General features: G+C 38.7%; 1 protein-coding gene across 3 annotated transcripts in view; it reads left to right on the top strand.

Moving 5' to 3' along the window:
* Positions 1–22,875, top strand: part of NRF1 (nuclear respiratory factor 1) — a 122,825-nt gene that overhangs the window by 80,679 nt on the left and 19,271 nt on the right. For all 3 annotated transcript variants that reach the window (XM_074267945.1, XM_074267946.1, XM_074267947.1), the window contains 2 exons: positions 3,794–3,951; positions 13,250–13,374. In XM_074267945.1, coding sequence (XP_074124046.1) covers positions 3,794–3,951; positions 13,250–13,374 — 283 coding nt within the window. The remainder of the gene's footprint in view (positions 1–3,793; positions 3,952–13,249; positions 13,375–22,875) is intronic.

Raw genomic sequence — 22,875 nt, 5'->3', positions numbered from 1 at the left:
AAGACCATCCCAGCTAAATTCAGAAATTCATTATGATTGGCTTCAAAGTGATGAATGTTTTGGCCACAGCAACTACCAAAAACCATTTACTGAGTTATAAATGTGTGAACATAATATCTACATCAGATCTATCTCAACTGTAGACTTTGGAAATATTACCATTGAGGTATGAGGATCTCACCTTAATGAATGAGAAATTTGGCTTAGCTCTGTGAGTCATTATCAAAGTAGGAATTTTAACTCAGAATTTCTTTTTTGGGGGAAAGAAGATGAGAGAGAGAGGAGTATGATGGAGAAAGGTTGATTTCTATTATGATTTCTATTTCTGTTATGAATCTTAGAAAAACATTTTAAATGAATATGGTGAAGGTTAAAAAAATCTATGTTATTCCAATTTCCATTCTATCAGTGAACATCATACATTTCTACCCAATTGTAGTTAGTATATACCTGCTATTCAGTGTTCTGTTTTTTTTTTTTTTGTTTTTTTTTTTTAACGTAATATTATTCCATATACATTTTTCAAGTATGGGGAAATGGGATACATTGTAATATACCATATTTTACTTGTCCTCCTACTTCTTAGTTCTCTACTGATCAAATCACTATTCTCTTAATATTCAGTTGCATTCTTAAAAAGGTTTGTTTTGGGGGCACTCTAACTCTGGATGATTTGGTCTGTTGAATCAATCAGTTGTTGAATGTGGAAAGTCAGAACTCTAGGGAAGTATACTTGAAACAAGGTGTTAACTCAGTGGAATTGATGAGATGATAGTTCTCTAGTTCACATGTATACTTAATACTTAGTATGGTGATAGTGATGGTTCTTTAAGTTCACACATAATCAGTATACTGTAATGATGTAATTACAATATGAGGGCTAAGAAGGATTGGAAGATACACATTCTATCTTTGACCATCCTCTGGTCGCTGTCCTGCCTCCTGCACTCCTGCACTAAGACCAAGGCTGATCTTGAGGTCCTCCAGAAAAGCTAGCCTAGCATTACAGTTGAACATTAAGGATGTCATTCATTTTGATTTTAATACCCTTCTTAATGGTATGGGAAGATACAAAGAAATACAAGACTATTTCTACCCTTTATTTTATTTATTTGTTTGTTTGTTTATTTATTTGTTTTGCTGGGGCAGTTGGGGTTAAGTGACTTGTCCAGGGTCACACATCTAGGAAGTGTTGAGTGTTATTTTCTACCCTTTTAAAAATGAAAACACAGGACCAAAAAGTTATACAAAACTTACAAATAATAGTCAAGTAAAAATTGATAGAGTGTAAAGTATATGCAAAATTTCACAATTTTTTTTGCATGCTTTAATATTAATATAAATGTGTAAATATTGGTTAACTCATTTATTTATTTTAAAACTTTTTATTTTCAAAACATAATGCATGGATAATTTTTCAACATTGACCCTTACATAGCCTTATCTTTCAGATTTTCCCCTTCTTCCCCCAATCTCCTCCCCTGGATGGCAAGCAATCCAGTATATGTTATACATGTTAAATCCAATATGTATAACAATTCTCTGAACAAGAAAAATCAATTCAAAAAAAAAAAGTAAGAAAATAAAATGTAAGCAAACAAGATCAAATAGAGTGAGAATGCTATGTTGTGATCTACACCTAGTTCCCACAATCTTCTCTCTGGATATAGATGGCATTCTTCATCACAACATCATTGAAAATGGCCTGGATCATCTCATTGTTGATGAGAGTCACATCCATCAAAATTGATTGGGTTGACTCATTTTAAAGATGAGAAGATTAAGATCCTGAGTCACATAGTTAACCAATGGAAGAGCTATAACTAGAAATGAAGTCTCTTTACCTCCAATCTAGGACTCTTTCTACTATACTTCAGTGGTGATGCTCATTGTTCTTATGCTGAAATCTCTTTTCATCGTTAATGAGTACTCATTCCATTGCATGAATTAGATAGGATTTATTTTGAAATTATAAGTAAAAATGGCAACATTACAAATGATATTCAGACAGTATAAGTGGAATTTATGGTATTACTGAAAAGGGAAATCTGTAACAACATATAGTGTATCTGGAGACCTGAATTAGAAACTAACCTACTAACTCAGGTACCCATTGACTAAGTGATAAACTTGAGACAGAAATAATCAGAATATTTGTTTAATTGAAGGATGGCAAGGGTAAAGGCAAAATATAGAAACATTTGCATGTATTTCAATACCTAGTTTGCACTTCTCAAAAATGCACAGAAACTGATGATGAATATTTATTTTTACATTTGCATATATGAAGCATATGCTGTGATATTCTGACATGGTTTTACTTAGCACAGATTAAATATGATACACCCCGCACTAGACTAGCCCTCTCCAGGGAAGAGGCAGGGACACGTGCAAAGAGGCAAAGGAAAACAGAGGAACAGAAACAGTTTGAAGAAAGGAAGGTTTGGTGACAATAGGTGGCAGTAGTGGCAAGATTAGCATTCTGCCTAGCAGCAGGACTGTCTACTCTAAGCAAAGTAAACTGCTTGAATAGGACTAAACTCTTGAAATCTTCTGTATGGATATAAAGTAAATTTTGGGGCAGCTAGGTGGCGCAGTGGATAGAGCACGAGCCTTGAATTCAGGAGGACCTGAGTTCAAATGTGGTCTCAGACACTTAACACTTCCTAGCTGTGTGACCCTGGGCAAGTCACTTAACTCCAGCCTCAGGGGGGAAAAAAAAAAAAGTAAATTTCATGGTGTTTTCAGCCTTGCTTCCCTCTTTGCCTCCTTTTTTTTTTTTTTCCTTAACATTGGACCCATATACTGAAAAGAATTCCTATCTAATATCTAATAAGTGGTCATCTAGCCTCTGTCTGAAGGTCTCCAAGGAGGAATCATTCCTTTCTAAGTCAACCATTTCACTTGTAGCTAGCTCTAATTGTTAGGAAGTTTTTTCTCTTGACATCAAACGTTAATTTGTCTCTTTGCTCTTTCCACCCATTGTTTAAGTCTTCTGGGACCAAACAGATCTATGTCTGCTTGAAAACAGCTGTCACATCCTTCCTGAATCATTTCTTCTCTAAGCTCCTAGTATCTCCTAGGTTTTTTCCCCCTACTTATCTTCTCTTCCTCTGTGCTTATTGTAATATAAATGGATCAAGCTACTGTTCCTAGATGCTATCCAGAGATAGAAATTTCCTTTTTAAAGCTATATCATGTAATCCCGTGTCATCAGGGGCCCATACCTAAATGGTATTCCCTTCTTCTAAAAAACTTGGATGCTTTTGACCAAAACAAATGATGTGATGTAGTTTGACTATGCTGCCCTCAGTATAAGTGATGGCCTGGTTTGCTTGACTCAGAGCCTATAAAGATAGAAGAGAAAAAGACAAGCAATTAAAAGCTTGTGTGCCTCTGTACATGTGAATTGTACAATTCTGAGAGAGGTATTTTCATTATCTAGCCTTCTTGGGGACTGTGAATCTTTCTTGAGAATATGACAACTTATAAATGTAGGAGAGCCTGCCTCATTTTGTCTTATAGGATAATGGAGAAGCAGTAAGAATCAGATGAGGCATTACTGAACATTTAAAGTCACCAGGAATACGAAAAACCTGTAACTACTTGCACTAGACTCTCATCCCCATCTTCAAATCTTACTTTCCCATTACTTCTTTATTTTCAAGTGGAAAGCAGTTTGTTGCCCCATTTGGTGAACAAATGCCAGTTTAGTAGCCGGTGGGTTTATTTTATTTGGAGTTGTCTCCCTTTGGTCCCTCTGGTTATTGTTTTTCTCTTTGTGTTACCACAGGTAGAACAAAATTGGGCCACATTACAGGGCGGTGAGATGACCATCCAGACAACACAGGCCTCAGAAGCAACCCAGGCAGTGGCGTCATTGGCAGAGGCAGCTGTGGCAGCTTCTCAGGAGATGCAACAAGGAGCAACTGTCACCATGGCTCTCAACAGGTAGAAATTAGAATGGGAAGCCCAAGTTTCCCTCAGAGGTGAAGTCCTACAAGAAGGATAATATATAAAATATTATGTGTTTTACCTATAATCATCATCTAGCTATTCCAATCTAACCACCTATAGAGATTTGTTAAATAGATCTCTTCTTGCATATTACCTATTGATAGAGCCATAGGGAGCAAGTTTTGAGTACTTCTTGTCTATTGAGCTCCCAACCGAAAGCTTGGTTTAAAAGAATTAGGACGAGGCAGCTAGGTGGCGCAATGGATAGAGCACCAGCCTTGAATTCAGCAGGACTGGAGTTCAAATCTGGTCTCAGACACTTAACACTTCCTAGCTGTGTGACCCTGGGCAAGTCACTTAACCCCAGCTCCAGGAAAAAAAATAAATAAAAAAAAATAGAAGAATTAGGACATTTAAGCAAATCAAATCCATTAGATTTGATCATTTCTTTGTATAAGCAAAAGAAAAGGCTTTTTTTCTTTCACCATACTCCTTAGTTGCCTAGATTCGTGTTTAAGCCATTCACTAGCTAATTTTCCTTACTTTTCTCTCCTTTATTTGTTTACCCAGATGTAAGTCTTGGGATCATCAGAGTGTATGGTAATTCTCTTCCCTTGAATGAACTGGGAAAGATTCTTACTTAGCTTTAGCAATTGAGATGATGTAATGACTAGAGCAGGGGTTCTCAAACTAAGGCCCTCGGGCCAGATGCGGCCCTCTGGGTTATGGCAAATGGGCTGAGGGGCAGAGACAGAGTGTGAGGTTTTGTTTTTACTATAGTCCGGCCCTGCAACAGTCTGAGGGACAGTGAACTGGCCCCCTATTTAAAGTTTGAGGACCACTGGACCAAAGCATTGCATTTGCAAACAGGAAGATCCAAATTTGAATCCTTTCTGTTACTTGTTTTTGTGACCCTGAGCAAGTCCCAAAACCCTTTCGGCCTTTGTTTTCTTATCTGTAAAATGGAGATGATAATATAGCCTATTAATAGGGTTTATTAGGATCAAATGAAATCAAATTAGCATGTAATAAGTAAAGTACTATATTTAGTACACATGATGCTCTTGTCACTATGCTGTAAGTCATACTAAATATGATATGGAGTGATAATTAAGTGCTGAATTGTATAGTCTCTACTATGCTTATGGTAGAAATTTAGAAAAGGGGATAGATTCTCCTGGAGTAATCAAGGAACTCTTCATGGAGGAGTCTTGAACTGAGGTCTAAAGTTTGTTTTAGATAGGTAGAGGGAAGGCAGGCAGACATTTCATATGGGGGGTTAGCAAGAGCAAAGATGGGGCGGTAGAAATGATCACCATGTGTGACCATTGTGTGAAGAATGATGGGAGAGACTGGCTTAGCTAGAGAGGAAAATTCCTACAGGAAGTTGTGGGAATTGAAATTGGGTAGATAGGGTGAAGCCAAACAAAGGTATTAAGATTCCATATGGTAGGCAATAAAGAGCCATTATTGGCATTTGAGGGGGAAAATTATATGATGAAAGCAGTGAGGATAAATTAGAATGATAGGTGGACTGAAGGAAGGAGATTGTCAAGAAGGCGTTACATTTATCTATGACTGCTGTGCTTAACAGGAAGAACTAGAGAGAAATGGTCTAATGTGAGAGAAACATTTCAAAGGAAAAAATCAACAGAATTTAGTGCTAATTGTGTATTGAGGGATGATAGAGGGGAGGAACAAAGAATATCCCAGAGTTTTTCCCCTAGGAAGATTGTGAATGAGAACTTTGCAAATAGGAAAGAAAAAAAGCGTGTATGGCAGAGTTCCTTAGGATGGAGACTGTGTGATGAAAGGATGACCACTGAGCTTCTTCAAATGAGCAGTCACTTCCTCAGGTGATACCTACAAATATACACACACACACACACACACACACACACACACACACACACACACACACACACATATACACATAGTTTTTGTTTTTTTTTTTTTCCTTTACTTTGCTCTTACTAAGTCCACAGTGTTAATAAAGCAACATGTGAAGTGACTTAAGGAGCACAGAGATAAGCAATGACTAAGCTCCCAGTCTTAAAATATCTAATTGTTTGAATTTTAAATTAATGCGATTCCAATGTCATTTCAAGCCCCTTGTTGACAAGTAGCCTCACTGCTGGTCTCAGAAACTTTGTGAAATGCTGGCAGTGGTACAGATCTCTCAAATCCAAGTAGTGATTTAGACTCGTTCTCAGTATGCCATAAGGGAAAAGATTCTCCTTCTTTGAAGTGGAAGTAGAAAAGAGACTGAGGAGATACTTAGATGTTCTATATATCTATTAAGTATTGGAAAAGCAATTAGCTAATGATGAATTAACACTTTGATGAAAGTTTACAGATAGCCTGCATACATTTACAGTATAATAATTCCTCATTTTGGGAGATTTCACAGGAAATTAATCAGAGAAAGTGGTCTTTCCCAGAGTCATTTATCAAGTCAAGAACTGATCTGAGATTAGAATCTGTTGCTCAGTCCTCTGAACCACATGCACTCTCAGTGTCTTGGAACTTACTCAGTTCCTTATAGTCTTTGTTCATCGCCATTCATTCTTGTAACAAAAGACACCCAGATAAGTTCCTGAAAAGTAGCAACAGTATTAGAAAGAACCTCTCTTCTCTTTAGCCTCAGAAACCCACATCTTTTACCTGCCAAAAGTAAGCATAGAAAACAAGCAATCGATGAATTTGCTGAAGCTTCTAACCAGCAGATTGGATGTTCCAGTTAAATGTGGGTGCCCTGGGAGCTGTGTGTGTATGATGGAAAATATGAGGCAGGCCCTGGCTCCTTTCACAGTTAGGACAAGGGTTTATTTCTAAAGTCTACATGGGTAATAGTTTCCCTGGAGGTCTTATTAACAAGCTCAAATGCAGCTGAGGTGACTATGGTGTTTACACCAAAGGAGAAGGCACAGAATTTACTATGGCATATAGGAGTCCAAAGATGTTGAAATCTGCTTGCAATCAGATAGTGGTGTGCCAGCTAATGTCAAGGGATAAGCGCTGGCAGTGAGCAACATGTACAGCTCTTATGGGTGATAAGGCAAAATCTGACAGTGGGAGGCTGTCTAGGCTGCTAGAGGAACTGAATCTTTCAAAATTCCTAAGGGGCAGCTACTGTCTGGGACCCCTTTCATTAAATGCCACATTGCAGTCAATTAAGTTGGAGTTAAGTCTTTAGCCTTTAGTCATTATTGTTATTTGAAATAACACTATTCTAAATCTCCCCCCAAGTTTTCAGGTATCATTTAAATTTAATTTATTGTTAGAATTTTTCTTAGTAAAAATTATACTGGTAAATTTGGTCATCCTTAATGTTCATAGAACTGACTATTTAGTTCCTGCCTATTTGCCTTTTAGGTACAACAGGAACAAGTCTGACAGTTACCTGTTTTGATTTAGCACCATAAACAACAAATGACAAGCTTAGGCTAGCCTACATCATGGCAGGTCAGGGAAGAGGGAGAAGGTAGAGAGGTTCTTTTGATCAGGAAAAAGAAGACTCAGAAAAAAAGTCCAGGATTCTGAGCAGTTCTCAGCCATGATTTTTAAGAGGCTTTCAAAACAAAGCTGTATTGAGACAGATGTACTATACATAGTAGGCCCCCAATAAATCTTTGAAGTCATGCTCTTCTGGTTCCCGATTTGAGAATCTATATATAGTTTGTCTTGATTTTTTTTTTTTTATCCACCCAGAGAGTCTTCATGTCTCTCAAAGCAAAATAGTAAGAGGTTTCTTTCTTTAAACAAATGACAGTACAATATCGTGGCTTCAAAAAGCCTGGGAATCACTGCCTTAAAACCACCCTTCTGATACCAAAGCATCATAAATTACCAGTTCTCCAGAAATTTTTGCTAGCCCTACCACTCTAATTTCAGTTATTTAGATGAGCTATCCCCCCAAAATAAATATTTATAAACATTCTTTTTGCACATCAGAAATTCTTAGCTTCAATTGTTGGAGCCCTTACATTTCTTTTCTTTAAATATATTCCTTTATAAAAATCTGTTCTTAGAAATGATTTATCTAATGCCTGAAATATAGTGTATGCTCAATAAATATCTATTGAATGAATGAATGAATGAATGAATGAATGAATGAATATGCATCCATCTTGCTAAGAATTTATATTATCTGGTCTGACCTTACACCTATGACCAGGCCCCTAGGGACTTCTAAAAGTTTTAAACAGTCAGTGATATTTTTGCATTTTATTTATTTCTTAGTAATCATTTTTCCTATCAGTGCATTTGGTTATATTTATATTCATTCTGAATTGTGTAGTGTGAAAAATTGATTTGAAAGTGATAGGACTGGTTTACCACGAGAAGTCATAATTGCATTTTTGTACCTTGTGCCAAAAGGGTAGCTAATGTTGTTTATACTTACCCAGCAGATACAGTTGGTGGGTACCTTGTTTCACCTTTTGATCTGGCCTCTCAGTTTATTCACATAGAGAATGGTTTGGTTTCAGTTTCTTGTCCTCAGGCACAAAGACCGTAGTGTGAATAGCAGATTTCTTCTGATATGAGGTTCTGGGGTGCACTGAGAGCTCGAGGTAAAGTCAAATAAATGGATGTAGTAACCCTTGTCAATTTTAGTATACCTGTACTCTATAGGACTCCTAAGAAAATCTAAGAAATTATTTTAAAGTGTGCCAATCCTAAAATACTAATAGCTACAAGAATCACTTTGCTCATTTTTATAGGTTCAGAATCAGCTTGAATCCAGAATTTCCTTCTTGCCCAGTACTTTGTATGAAATTGCTTTGATATCTTGGAGAAGATTACTATGCTATCACAAATTGTGCTGTAATGTAAGGAGAGAACAGTAACTAAGAATAGGAGAAATAAGAGGGTGTGGTAGTTGACAATAATCAGTTCATATTTCAATTGCTGTTGAATAGTTGCCTATTGCTATTGAGATACTGAGGAAGAAGCTTCCTCCAGTATAAAAAGAATGGGCTTGGTTTTAATATTAGCTATTGTAGTTAACTGTAGTGGTCCTGTTCAGTATTTTTCCTAACATAAAATTCATTCTCCTCTTGCCCCCCCCTCCAAAAAAAAATTTAAGTAACATAGTGTAAATATAACTGCATTTAAATATAAAGATAAATGTATTTTAAAAGTCATCTAAATCCGAATCAATATGAATGTGATGTGAAAGATAACTTAACTGTTATAATGGGTACCTGGAAATGAGATAAATTGTTTCTTCTCCCATGTGGAATAAATTACCAAGCTAAATAAATAGTTGAATAATTGGAATATATTAGATGTTCATTTTTTTCAAATTTGAGTAATTGTTGGTACTAATGAATTGCAAGGAAGGAACTTAACATTTTTAATGTGATTCTTTTTGCTCATTGTTGGTCAAAAAGCATTTAAGTGACTGTTATGTGTCAGTCACTATGCTCAACTCCCAAGATACAAAAGAAAGGCAAAAACTAGTCCCTCCCCTCAGGGAGTTCACAGTCTGATGGGGAAGACAACGTGCAAACAATTTTGCACAGCAAGATATGTACAGTATAAATTGGAAATGATCAACAGAAGGAAAGCACTAGTAAATGCTTCTTGGAGAAGGTGGGATTTTAGCTGGGAGCTAGAAATAGAAAGTAGAAATAAGGAGGGAGAGAATTCCCAGCCTGGGGGAAAACCAGTGAAAACGTATCTAGTGGGAAGATTGAACAACCTGTGTGAGAACAACAAAGAGAGTTGTGTTACTGTATCCTAGACTATATGATCGGGAGTAAGGTGTAAGAAAACTGGAAAGATGGAAAGGATTAAAAGATTATAATAGGGCTTCAAATGCCAAACAGAATTTTAAAATCCATGTTGGAGATAATAAGGAACCACTGGAGTTTATTGAATAAGAGAATGACATGATCTAGCTTGTACTTTAGGAAGATCACTTTAGCAGATGAGTAGAAGTTAAATTGGAATGGGGGAGACTTGAGACACAGGAACAAACCAGAAGGTTATTATAGTAGTACAGGTATGAGGTGATGAGGACCTGTATCAAGGTAATGACTGTATCAGAGGAAAGATTTTTGAAATTAGACTACAGAGGGTGACACCTGAATTCCAAGCTTTAGTGGCTAGGATGATGCTGGTACCCTCAATAGCAACGGAACTTTAAGAGAGAAGAGGGCTTAGAGGAAAGATAATAACTTGACATTAAGATATTTATAGGATATCCAATGGACAATTAGAGAGATTTGAGATTACAAGTTAGGCAAGAGCTTAGAGCTGGAGAACCATCAGCAGAGGGATGCTATATGAAACTATGGAAACTGATGAGATCACCAAAGGGAATAATGTAGAGGGAGACAGGGACTCAGGACAGAGCCTTGGGGGACAGTCAGTTAGTGGGTGTTATCCCAATGGAAACTAGGAAAGAGCAGTCTGACAGTGAGAAAAAGAACCAGGAGAGTGGTCTCAAAAAACCTAAAGAAGTGAGTATCAAGAGGAAGATCATTGCTAATTTTGCAGAGAGCAGTTTCAGTGAAATGATGAGTCTGGAAGCCAGACTACAGAGAATTAAGAGAGTGAGAGGAAGAGAAGCCATAGCCACAGAAGGGAGAAGAAATAGAGGACAAGAACTAGTGAAAATGGATAGAACAAATGAAGCTTTTTTGAGAAAGAAGGTGACATGCACCTATTTGTAGGTAGTAGATGGGAAGAGTTGAAGATTAACGAAAGAATAATAAGGAAAGAGGGAGCATCTCCTGGAGAAGATGGGATAGGATATGATCACTTTTGCATTGGGTTCCTGTAGGAATACTTCTGTTCACCTGGGCATCTTTGGCAATACTATTAATCTTCTATTGATTATGCATTACTATACTAGAGTAATTGAAGAATCTGTGGTTTCATTCTGCAAGAATTCCCTTTAACCAATGCAGATTTAAACTTCTCTGTGGCTTAATGACTTGCTTTGGGAGGGGAAATCATAACCAGGTACCATTCCTATGGTAATGAGCCTCTCATTGTGAGCCCATAATTTTCAGGTACCCATTTTAATGGTTCAAGGTTATCATCAGTAAAATACAAATGTAGGGCAGCTAAGTGGTGCAGTGGCTAGAGCACCAGCCCTGAAGTCAGGAGAACCTGAGTTCAAATTTGGCCTCAGACACTTAATCCTTCCTAGCTGTGTGATCCTGGGCAAGTCACTTAACCCCAACTGCCTCAGCAAAAAAAAAAAAATACAAATGTAGATGATTGCTCCAAAATAATTTCATTTTATGATACTCAGATATATTTAAAACATTAACTTTTTAAATTAGTTCTCTACTAATCAAACTAATTTGGCTAGACTAATCTTCTTACAGCATCTAGTTGAGAGTTTCATGACGCTGTCTTCCTGGTTTTCGTTATACTGGTTGGGCGCTATTCCATTTCATTTGCTGGAACATCATCTTTGTCCCATTCCCTCTCCCCTTTTTTTCCTCTATACTCTTATTGCAATTATCTCATTAACCTCTGTGGGTTCAACTGTCACCTCTATTCAGAACACTTCTGCACTGATATATAGCAAGTCCTGGGGTCTTACTGCTGAACATGAGTCCTTTATTTCCAGTTGCATTTTAAATATTTCCAATAGATGTCCCATAGACATCTTAAATATACCTTGTTTAATATCTTTCCTTCATGTCTAATTATTTGCCAAATCTTATCCATTCTACTTTTATTGTATATATCTCATCTTTTATTTCATCTCCATACATACTACCACCACATAGACTATTTCCTGTGCCTGGAATGCATTCCTATCTTTTTCTCTTTTCATGACTTCCCTTAGCTAAAATGTCTTTTTTTAAACATAGGAAGTCTATCCTAATCTATCCAGTCATGTCCTGCCCCCCAGAAATTGCTTCACATTTATTTTGTATTTAATTTTCAATGTACATATTATTCCCCTCAGGCTCCATAAGAACCATGGCTTTTGGGGGAAAGGAAGGGAGTTATATTTCTAGCACCTTAGCACAATGACTGAACATAATAGCCCTTTAATAAGTTTTGTGTAATAAATGACTATATCTCTTTAGGACCTACAAAAGTTTGCCTTAGGCTGATATAATTTTTGAGAAGTCAGGGTCACCTTCGTACTGTGATGAGACAACAGAGAGGAACTGCAGTGCTCTGCAAGACTCTAGGTTTTTCTACTAGTAGTGGAAGATATTCACTAAGCCATTCACGACCCTCTCATAAGGCTACTTGGGATAAATCAGTGCCTTGAATTTTCAGTGTGGTTAGTCAGAGCTGTGGCAATATATAGACTCAGAATAGAATAAAATAAACTGATACATGTAGATATAAAAACTATGATTTGACCTCATTTTGTATCATGTTCTGACTACACAGATTTAAAGTGTCCCATTCTGCCTTGTCCACTTATTGATAGTCTCATTAATTGGGCACATTGCCCCTGGTGTTCATTCTGGGAAGAAACATCAGTGAATTTGGGGTATAGAAAATTAGAGGGGAATAATAGTATGTAAATATCCAGAAAGGTAGCTTCTGCCAAAGAATGGGCCTCTCCCTCCATTCCACAAAATGTTTGGACTGCAGCAAAGAGGATTATCATTTTGCTGTGTCTGTTAAAACAAGGAAGCTTTGGCATTTACTGATCATTTTGAATTATTAATAAAAATCTTTGATGACGCCTCCATGGGATGAAGAGGGGAGACTTGAGAAAACTTGGGAGTACACATGGAAGTCAAGTTACCTACCCAGCCACCTTTGTGATTTCATTGGAATCAATAACCAAGTTATTATTTAACATTAGTTAAATATTAACAAATCTAGTTGTTGGGTTGTTCATTCCAATAATCCATCTCTTTTGCTACAGAAAGGCCTATTTCCAGTGGGCTGCCTCTGTTATTATAACAGAGAAGGGAAAAGGAAAGCTGAGGGATTATCAGTGAAGACTAATGGCATATGTATTGTGATTATGGATCACAATCCCCACTGTATTTGTAGGCGCTCAGTAAATGCTAATTGATGTTGATCAGGAAGAAAATAATAAAGGTTATCCCTTCCCATCCTAAAATACACACTTCATTTTTCATTTTTTAAGCTGCTTCTGGTTTTGTCCATTAGCATTTTTAAAGCTATTCTTTGGTTTCTTGGGCTTGCCATTAAGCCCTTGGTCAGAGGGTCACAGTTGGGTCCAGGAGGGTTAGTGAGGAGAGGGTGGGGGAGGCTGTCTGAATTGCTTCAGCTTCATGTGTCTCTTCATCTCATACATCCTTCTCTCTTAATCTCATGGCTACAGTGAAGCCGCCGCCCATGCTGTCGCCACCCTGGCTGAGGCCACACTGCAAGGGGGAGGACAGATCGTCCTGTCTGGGGAAACCGCAGCAGCCGTAGGAGCACTTACTGGAGTCCAGGATGCTAATGGTAAGAGAGCATAAATATTTGATTGAATTTCTTCCCTGTTTCCACTTAAACCCTCAAGACATGACTGACAGCAAAAACAACCCTGCTTCCCCCACCCCCAAAAAAGGAGATTAAGCCTTGGTTTGAGTAGTAACCAAAGAGTGCTTTTCTTTGTGGCAAACAGTTAGTGCCTAGGGATCCTTGGCCTCCTGCAGGGACGTGGCCTAAGCTCCTGTACATCGCTCTCATTCAGATTTTGAAAAGTAATTTAGAAATGGAAAAAGCCTGATTACTTTCCTGGCCCATACCAGATTCTATCCATGGGTCCTGATGAACTCCCCTAGTCTCAGAAACTTTTAATCCCAGTCATCGGTGGAAGGCAACTTGGGAAAGTGTTTTCCTGGCAGAAAATGTCATAGTGATGGTTGCTTAATTGTTTATTTGAAAGAGCTTTTGCTCTTAGGTTCTTTCAGTCTTCTATAGTTAAAGCAGGATAGAATAGGTCATCCTGCCTTATTTCAACTCTAAAGCTCTGCCCAGCACTCCTGGCCTGGTGGGCTGTAGTTAGTGTTGGTAAGCTCTGATAATCAGGACGCTTGGAGAGTTAGCATCACTTTCTGGGTTGCTATGTTAGGTCCGCTTCCTATTTTCTCTCAATTCATGGACAATTTCTGGGTTTGGTTTACAATATATAATCACACCACCATTCCCCCTCACCTCTTCAGTTTTGTGAATGCCATTGCCACTCGTGCCTTTGGTTCGAAAGGGGCAAAGTTTACAGAGTAGCAAAAACTACCCTATTCCAACTGGCATATAGATCAATTACTCAAAATTGTGACTTCTCCATAGAAGTTACTACAAAAAATGACCCAAAAAGGAAAACCAGTTCTTGTTATGCTTATCCTTTGAGCTGCAGTTTGGGGTTTTTTAAGGAGATTTTGTTATCTATTCTATTTTTCTCTTTCTAGGAATGAGGGGAGGAGAGGAGGTCAGAATGCTCAGCTAAACTCAATTTCCCCCTAACCCCATCTCTTGATAACAGATTTAACAGTCAGTTAGTTGTTGCTTCTTTCTCCTTCTTTTAGCCAAGATATAGGTGATAAACTCAATCTCTGCTAACTGTACATATCTCTAGTTATCTATACTCGTGCTTCCTTGTTGGAGACTCAGGTTGTTTTTTGCAACTAGGAAAAAAGGCAATTTCTGGTCTGAGGCCAGATAAATCAGTAGGTGTTAGAGCTAGTCTATCTTTCTAACATGTGACTGCTAGGATTTACTGAATTCTAGCCTTGAAGCTTGTAATTATCATTTTCCCTGAACTCAACATTTGTTCTTCTACCTTTGCACATTCAAACAAGCCCTTCCTATGTCTGGAATGCACTTCTACTTCATCTCTCCTTTTTTAGAATTGTTATCCTTCATTCAAGGCTCAAGTGTCTCCTCCATTTTGAAGACTTTCTTTATTTCCTATCACCAGTTTCTCCCTTTCATTCTCCCTCTATCATCACTATGTATTTGTATTTATTCATCTGCAAACCTGTCCTACAGGTATTGCTTTACTTTTTTGTCCTTGACTTCTTAGCATCTAGCATGATGTTTTATACATAGCAAGAGCTTAAGAAATATTAGTTGAATGAAATTCAATTCATTTTGCTTTTCCTATCCCATAAGGTCATCAGGTTGTCATACTTTATCATACCATTGATAAGTGAAAAACAACCATTTTACCTGCACGTTGGGACCCTAGAGACTGAACTTGGCCAACATCAAGTAAAATCAGAAGAAAAAAAAATACAAACAAACACTGAAGAATTCTTACTGGGAACTTAGTTTTCCCCCAAGCAGATTCTGAGCTGGTGATAACACTTTGGTATTTTCTTTTTATCTTTGCAAATTGCTCCGTGATGCCAGCGTTTGTCACATCTTATGATAATAGATTGTAGTTTTTTTCCTGTGTACTGAGCTACCATCACTTAAGTTCTATCAGAAAAACCTAGCAAATAGTTGGACTAACTATTGTTGTTTTTAACTGACCTGAAAATAGACGTTACTAATGGAAAAAAGGTCCAAGTTCCAGAAAACCTAGTTTTGCTATAGATCTTAGTAGCAGTGCTCTCCCCTGGGGTGATTCAGCTATCTTTCTGGGCTGGGCAGAGGAGAAATTCATTGAGGGAAAAGAAGAAAGGCATATGGGACCTATTTATGCAGCTTTAACTAGCTGTGAATAGGGCATTGGGAGATGGTGTCGGGGACAGTTTTTGGATTTGAGTGGAAGACTAGGACATGGCATTTTCCAGCTTTGTGCTATTAAATGAATTCTGGGCTCTCAAGTCCAGTTTGAAAACAGGCAAGGAATGCTTAGACATTATGGACGGCAGTGACCTCCTAGTTACCTCTGTGTCTCTGTGTGTCTCAGGACCTGAAACTTCAGAGACTCAATTTGAATCTTTTCTCAGGAGCTGGGTGTGGGAGCCAGTAAAGCCCCAATGGGCTTGTCCAGGGCTGCAAAGAACAGCTAGTGGGGAAGGTCCCTAACCCCATCATGAGGATAGATACCTCTCCTTTTGTCCAGAACCTTTTAGTTCCTGAAGCCATCCTGTGGTCTGTGATGCTCTTTTAACCATTTTTGATGCCAGAACCCACCTACCTGTCTTAAAAAGTCCTGTCCCTGGCACATAACTGTCTCTCCCCAAAGCCTAATCTAATCTCAGTCAAGATCCATCTCTGATGGAGGAGAGGACAATAAGAGTATAGGGAATGTGTGCCATTCAAAAACAGCCTGTGTCGACAGTTAACCTAAAGACTGGCATTGTTATTGGAAAGAAGGAAATAAACATTTATTAAATACCTGCTGTGTGCCCAACATTGTGCAGAGTGCTTTACTGATGTGATCTCATTGGATTCTCACAATGATCCTGAGAGGTAGGGACTGTTATTCTCTCTATTTCACAGATCAGGAAAGTGAGGCAGGTCAATGAATAGGTTGAAGAATATAGGAGAAGAGAGAAGGAAACTTTCTGAGATGTATTAGAGAGCTAAAAATGGCAAGGTTAGGCATGTCAGAGGAGTCTGAATGGAGTCAAGGATAACACTGAAGTTATAAGTATGGCTGAGAGCGTGATGATACCTGGTACATCCCATTTGTGTGAAGTTGTAAGATGTAAAGTTAACAATCAGGGGCACAGCCCAGAGACAGAAGCTCCCTTGTACCCCCCCAAAAAGGGCAAGAGTCTGTATTCTGCAAACTAATTTGAATAATGAAAAATTAGCTTCTGTAAAGGCAACCCCGTCCTGATAATAGGACAGGTTTTCCTAAGATCTTATTGTAAAATATCTCCCAGATGTAAGCAAATAGCTTTGGAAAATTGTACACAATTGTGAATCCTTGATTTAAACAGAGATGAAAACTGAGCTTTTGAAATTGTAATTTTGATTTTTCAGCAGTCTCTTACCATATTCTTTTTTGAACCCAAGAGGGCAGCATTGATCAGTTCCCCCTTCATTTAGCACTTCTGAAGCAGTGCTAGTGTCTGCTTTCCCAGGGTCCATCTCTGCAGCTCATGACCATGCTACCCCTCAGGGCCCGCTTGTGTCTGGGGTCAGACGCACCGAGGTGACTGTTCCCCACGTCCAGTGCCTCCTAGCTCTGCTCTGAAGGGCTTTCGGTGTTGGGTCTTTTACTCTGCGCACAGAGGAGGCAGCGAGGTGGTTCAGTGGGGAGAGCCCTCGCTGTGGGGGTGACCCTGGAAAAATCTCTTAAGCTCTGTTTGCCTTAATCCACTGGAGAAGGAAGTGACCGACCACTCTGCTGTCTTTGCAAAGAAAACCCCTTATGAGATCATGAGGAATCGGGCCCAACTAAGCAAATGAACAGCAGCAGTGCTGACTAGTCAGCTTAGTCGGTGCTCTTGGCACAGGCCAGAGTCTGGCTGCCTCGGTTTGCCTTGACAACCGCGAGGATGATGGGTATTCCCTCCTGATGAGTGCTTCTCTGAGGCCCATCCACCCGAGCTAAAAATAGCCCATATTAGTTCTTAGCCCTGCACATGCCCAGACTTCCTCTTTAATAGCTGGGCCTACTGTGCACTAACACCAGGGTAAAAAGAGCCCAAGAGCACCCCATGGGCTCGGGGCAGTGGAGAGCCTCTTGTTCTCTTGCTGCGTGGCCGCCTCGTGGCCCTCAGCCCATCGTTCACACCTCTACTTTGTGATAGTTTCTCTCTGATTTCTGGCCAGGCTCCTTAATAAATGGGAAATTTGCTCCGTCCCCCACAAGTTCTGGTCTTGGTCTAGCAATAGCTCAACTTTCTGCCCTTGCTGCTTTTAGCGTAGTCAAATGGACCATTTGAAGAGTTTATGCTTCTCCCTGCAGTCATCCAGCTAATCTGGATCCCCAGTCCTCATGACAGCCCTTCTCCAGCTCCCCAACTCTGCCCTGCTTCCTGTCCCTGAGAGGGTTCATCTGACACATCTTCCATTATCGGAGAGTGAGGACTTAGAGACCCCCAGCTGTCATGGCTGCTGCCATCCTGGTACCTTCCACATGCCCTGAATTAGGGGAGATGGACTGGAGGGTCGAGTCTGTTTAAAAATTAAAGCTGATTACAAGGTATTAACATTACATTTAAAGAAATAGCCAGCAGCCCTCCCCATTTATCTTGACTGCAATATGTTCCCTTTTGTTCTGCCCTGGCCCTGGCACAGAAGTCTGGCTATTAAAAGGCTCAGACACCATTGAAGGGGCTCGCCCAAAAAAGGGTTTAACATGGTAAATGGTGGTGCTGTGACACTGTGTAGTCTGTGATTCTAGCTGAGGCAAAGTTTTCTTTAAAGCCAGTGCAGATTTCATCTGCCCATTGTACTAACCAACTCAATGGCAGCAAGTTGGATGGAATGGAGAACATGGGCAAAGGGAGGTATATGAGATAAGGTTGGAATGTAGAGTGTTTTAGATCATAAAGGGCCTTAAATGCCAAGTGAAGGACTCTTGAGAGGTAGCAGGGAGTAGGGTAACCTTGGGCAGAGCAGCAACATGACTAGGGCTATACCCAAGGAGGATTATTAAGGGAGGATAGGAGGAGGAAGAGGGTGGACTTAAGAAAACCTTTTGGGAGGTTATTGCATTAGCCTAGGCAAATAATAATGAAGCTGTGTACCATATATACGCCATTATCCTTGTTTACTGATTTCTTTACTTCTTCCTCAGTCCTTTCAGCTTTTTTATTTGATAGCACTCAAGCCAGCAAACAAAACACTCCTGGTTTAATTTGGTTTTCTCCCCTCTTAGGGAATAGATCTTATTTCCTACTTAGCTGTGATAATAGTTATGCTTATTACTACTCTGAAAACTTTAAATCTGGCCTCAGATTTTCCTACTTATATGACTCTGGGCCAGTCACTTAACTCCATTTGCCTCAGTTCTTTCATCAATGAGCTGGAGAAAGAAATGCTAAACCCATTCCGGTATCTTTGCCAAGAAAACCGAAATGGAGTGAGAGAGAGTCAGGCACAATTGAAAAACAACTGAACAATAAATAGTGTGTGTGTGTGTGTGTGTGTGTGTGTGTGTGTGTGTGTGTGTGTGTGTGTGTGACTTGCCCAGGATCATACAGCTAGGAAGTGTTAAGTGTCTGAGGATCACATTTGAATTCGGGTCCTCCTGATTTCAGGGTTGGTGCTCTACCCCACTGCACCACCTAGCTGCCCCCATATAATTTTTTGAAGAGACAATAGAGATGTGTGAGGGGGTGTGTGGGGGTGTTAAAGCAGCAAGAAGAGTAAATGGATTAAAGGAAAGGAGATTGGCGTCCAAGGATGGTCATTGAGGGACTCCTATCTCCCAAGACTGCGTAGATGAGAGAGGGTAAAAAGGAGATGAGCATAACTGAAACCTGAGGAGACCCCTTAGCTTGTTCTTAGCTTGTTCTCCCTTCCCTCTCTGCCTCAGACTTCCCCTTTCCTCCTCCCCTCCCCCACCATTAGCCATTTATAGTTCTCAGAGGCTCTCATTCAAATCCCTTATCTGCCTTAAGAGGAAAAAAATATATAGTGGGATGCTGGTCCTGATGATTAAATAATTTCCTGGGGAATAGGGAGCTGCTATTCTTTGACTTATTGTGTGATGGTGAAGATGAGAAAAAGGGAGTAAGGTGTAAGGATCTGTTGAGGTTAACTACTCCCTGGTTTTACACATTGTCAAGCACTTCCTAGTTAATTCTGAGCCAAAACTGAAATATACATCTTTCTCAAAGTACAACCTAGTAAAGAAAGTATTCCCTTTAAGTCTGTGGAATCTGGCATTATTTTTTAGATCTTCTACCAACATATGGCAGGTGATTGTCATGTACCTCGAGGGCAGCTCAGAATTGTTTCCTAATCCCCATCATAGTAGAGTGTGATTACTAGGTACACCTCACCTTGCTAGGTGCTCCATCCCCATCGATTAGCTTGATCTTTATGTTCCAGAATGCCAAAAATACAGGCAATTAAAACACACACACAAATAAAACACCTCAGAGAGTAAGAAATATTTAAATGAGGACAGACTAGGGGCCCCTTCTGGCCCTATGGATGTGAAATACAAGGTGGTATTAGTGTTATTATTTAAAATCCTCCAGGTGCTTGCCCTCCTTGACCTTGGTCATATCATCTTACTCTCTTTGTGTAGTGCTGGCCTTCTCTCTCCCTTCACACAGTCTTGGAGCCCTGAGCCCAGACTTTATAACACCTTTTACACACACCTTCCCTGAATCTCTGCAGCTCAACAACTTTGTCTCCTTTCAATTCCTCTCTTAAAATGATTCTTCCCCAGCTTTTTCTTGATTATTACCAGTAGCATCATGGAATAGTATTTATTGTCTCTAATTCTCAATTGCCCGCTTCCCTAGTTTGTCTGATACATTTGTTACACATAGAACTATACCAGGACATGTGATTTCATTGATTATGGTCATACCCATCACCTCCAATATGACTTTAATATATGCTCTTTGGAATTGCCTATGGCCAAATTACTCATCATCTTAAGACCAGATTACTATTAAGTCTTCATGAATTTAACTAGGCTGGTTCTTTTTTTTTTTTTTTTTTTTTTTAATTTTTATAATTATAACTTTTCTTTTTTTGACAGTACATATGCATAGGTAAATTTTTTTTTTTTTTTAAACAACATTATCCCTTGTACTCCCTTCTGTTCCGAGGTTTTCTCCTCCTTCCCTCCACCCCCTCCCCCCCTCCCCTGGATGGTGGGCATTCCCATACATATTAAATATCTTATAGTATATCCTAGGTACAATATATATGTGCAGAACCGAATTTTTTTGTTGTTGTTGTTGTTGCAAAGGAAGGATTGTATTCGCAAGGTAAAAATAATCTGGGAAGAGAAACAACTAGGCTGATTCTATGGTATAACAGGCCAAAGGTGAACCTTTCCTTTCAGTAGGACTTATCAGAACTCAACATCATTTCCATGTCATGATTAGGTATTAGAGAAGACTACTAGAGGAATATGATTGTTATACCTAAAGCTTTATGATAACTGAATATTATTAGGAACATGCAGTTTTAACCAACATAATACATGGTGTTTCTTTATTTAAAACTGTTGCCCTGTTCTTTATGTCATTTAGCATTTATAAGCAAAAGATGGTATCTGTTGACCTTTGGAATTTAAACACAGGGTCCTGGAGCCAACTTCTTTTATTTATAATATAATCTGTAGCCACTAAGCACCAAAAAAAAAAAAAAGGATGGCTCCTGCTATATGTTTTTCAGGCCAAGACAAAAGCAACTACTATTGACCCTCTTTGTTGACAGGGAATTTGAAGAGATAATTTTGATTGGGATGCCAGGATAGAACTCAGTCAAATTATATTTCAGTACTACCTTTACCATAAGTTAGGAAAAGAAAAGTGAAAATCATTAGACATAGTATAACGAATATCCCCCATTTAGAACAAAAATCTCTTTTTAAGGGAGACAAGGAGGATTAGATAGACAGACCTGAAAAGATCTCTTCTTGATTAGGAAAAGAAGGCAACTCAGAGCTGTGGCCAGGAGGAAGGGTGGGGGAGGAGGACATTATGAAGGATGCAACCTGATCTGAATGGGAAGCTGGCTAGAGGCCTTGGTTGCTGCTGCAGTGGGGTATGGCATCTTGAAAGCAGAGAATGTTTCTCTCTGTATCCTTCCCCACCCCCACCCTGGAAGATAAGGCAAAATCCCTTCTCAGTTAACTTTCCAGACTGGGTCTTTCCCAATTAGGTAAGCTTCTTTTCCTCACTTAATTGTTTTCATCCTAGGAAGAGTTTGGATATATCTGATTTTTGGAAAATATTCCATTCTGTTTTGCTTCTGGACTTTTTTTTTTTTTTTTTGCTTGAAAAACAAGTTCAAATGTATGCATTGTTCTTTTTTCTTCTATTCTCTCCTTTTCTGCCTGTCATTTTCTATTCCTTTTTTTCACTTGTCAAAGCCCCCTAAAGTACAGAATTACATTTCACTAAGGAAAGTAGTTGGAGAAAGGGGATTCAGAGGGATGAGGGTTTGCCTTAGGGGATGATTAGCGCTAAGCAAAACAAACTTTAAGGATACACAAAAAAATTTCTAACTCTTTTTGAAGTGACAAAGAATGGAAGTCTGAGAGAGTTCACTTGTGGAATGGCTGAACAAGTAAGGGTATGTAGACAGGATGGATACTACTGTGCTTTAAGAAATGAAGGAGATGTTTCAGAGAAATCTGGGAAGACATAAGCTAATGCTGAGTGAACAGACTCTAGAGAACATTTATACAATGTGGTAAAGATGAGCAATATAGTATAGACAAGCAACTTTGAAAGACTTTGGAACTCTGTTCAGCATAACAACCAACCTTGATTCCAGATGACTAATAATAAAATGTAATACTCATCTCTGATAAAGAGATCAGGATTCCAGGGCATAAATGAGATGAAATACAGGTTTGTTTTTTGTTTTGTTTTGTTTTGTTTTTGAGATGGCCTGTATAGAAAGAAATTTGCTGGGCTTGATAACATTTGTAAGAGTCGCAAAGCACTTTACCCACAAACATTCCTTACAGAAGAGGAAACCAAGGCTAAGAGATTTGCTCATAGTCTGATAGCTAAGAGGTATTGGAATAAGAATGTAAACCCAAGTTTCATGATTCCTAGGCCAATGTTCTTTCTATCCTAGCGTGACTCTTAATAAATGCTTTTTTATTTCCCATGGTAAATGGCTATTTGCATAATTGTTTTATAAAATAGAATTACCCTATCTGTACTTTAAAAAATTACTTCAGAAATTCCATTCATAACATTTTCCAAAGCTATATATATATAATCTATAGTATTTTAAATTCATCCCTAGAATCTAAAGTGAATTAGGGAAAACAAATGATCACCTAAATTATAAGAAGTTAAATAAGTTTACTTATTGGAACTGGTCATTTAGGGTCATTGATTTTCTTATTAATTCAGGTATATAGATATTTATTAATACCAAACTTTCTCCTTGACAACACTCTCA

The sequence above is a fragment of the Sminthopsis crassicaudata genome, chromosome 5 (genome assembly GCF_048593235.1).
Source record: "Sminthopsis crassicaudata isolate SCR6 chromosome 5, ASM4859323v1, whole genome shotgun sequence".
Lineage (NCBI taxonomy): Eukaryota > Metazoa > Chordata > Mammalia > Dasyuromorphia > Dasyuridae > Sminthopsis > Sminthopsis crassicaudata.
This window is presented reverse-complemented; position numbering and strand designations above follow the sequence as displayed.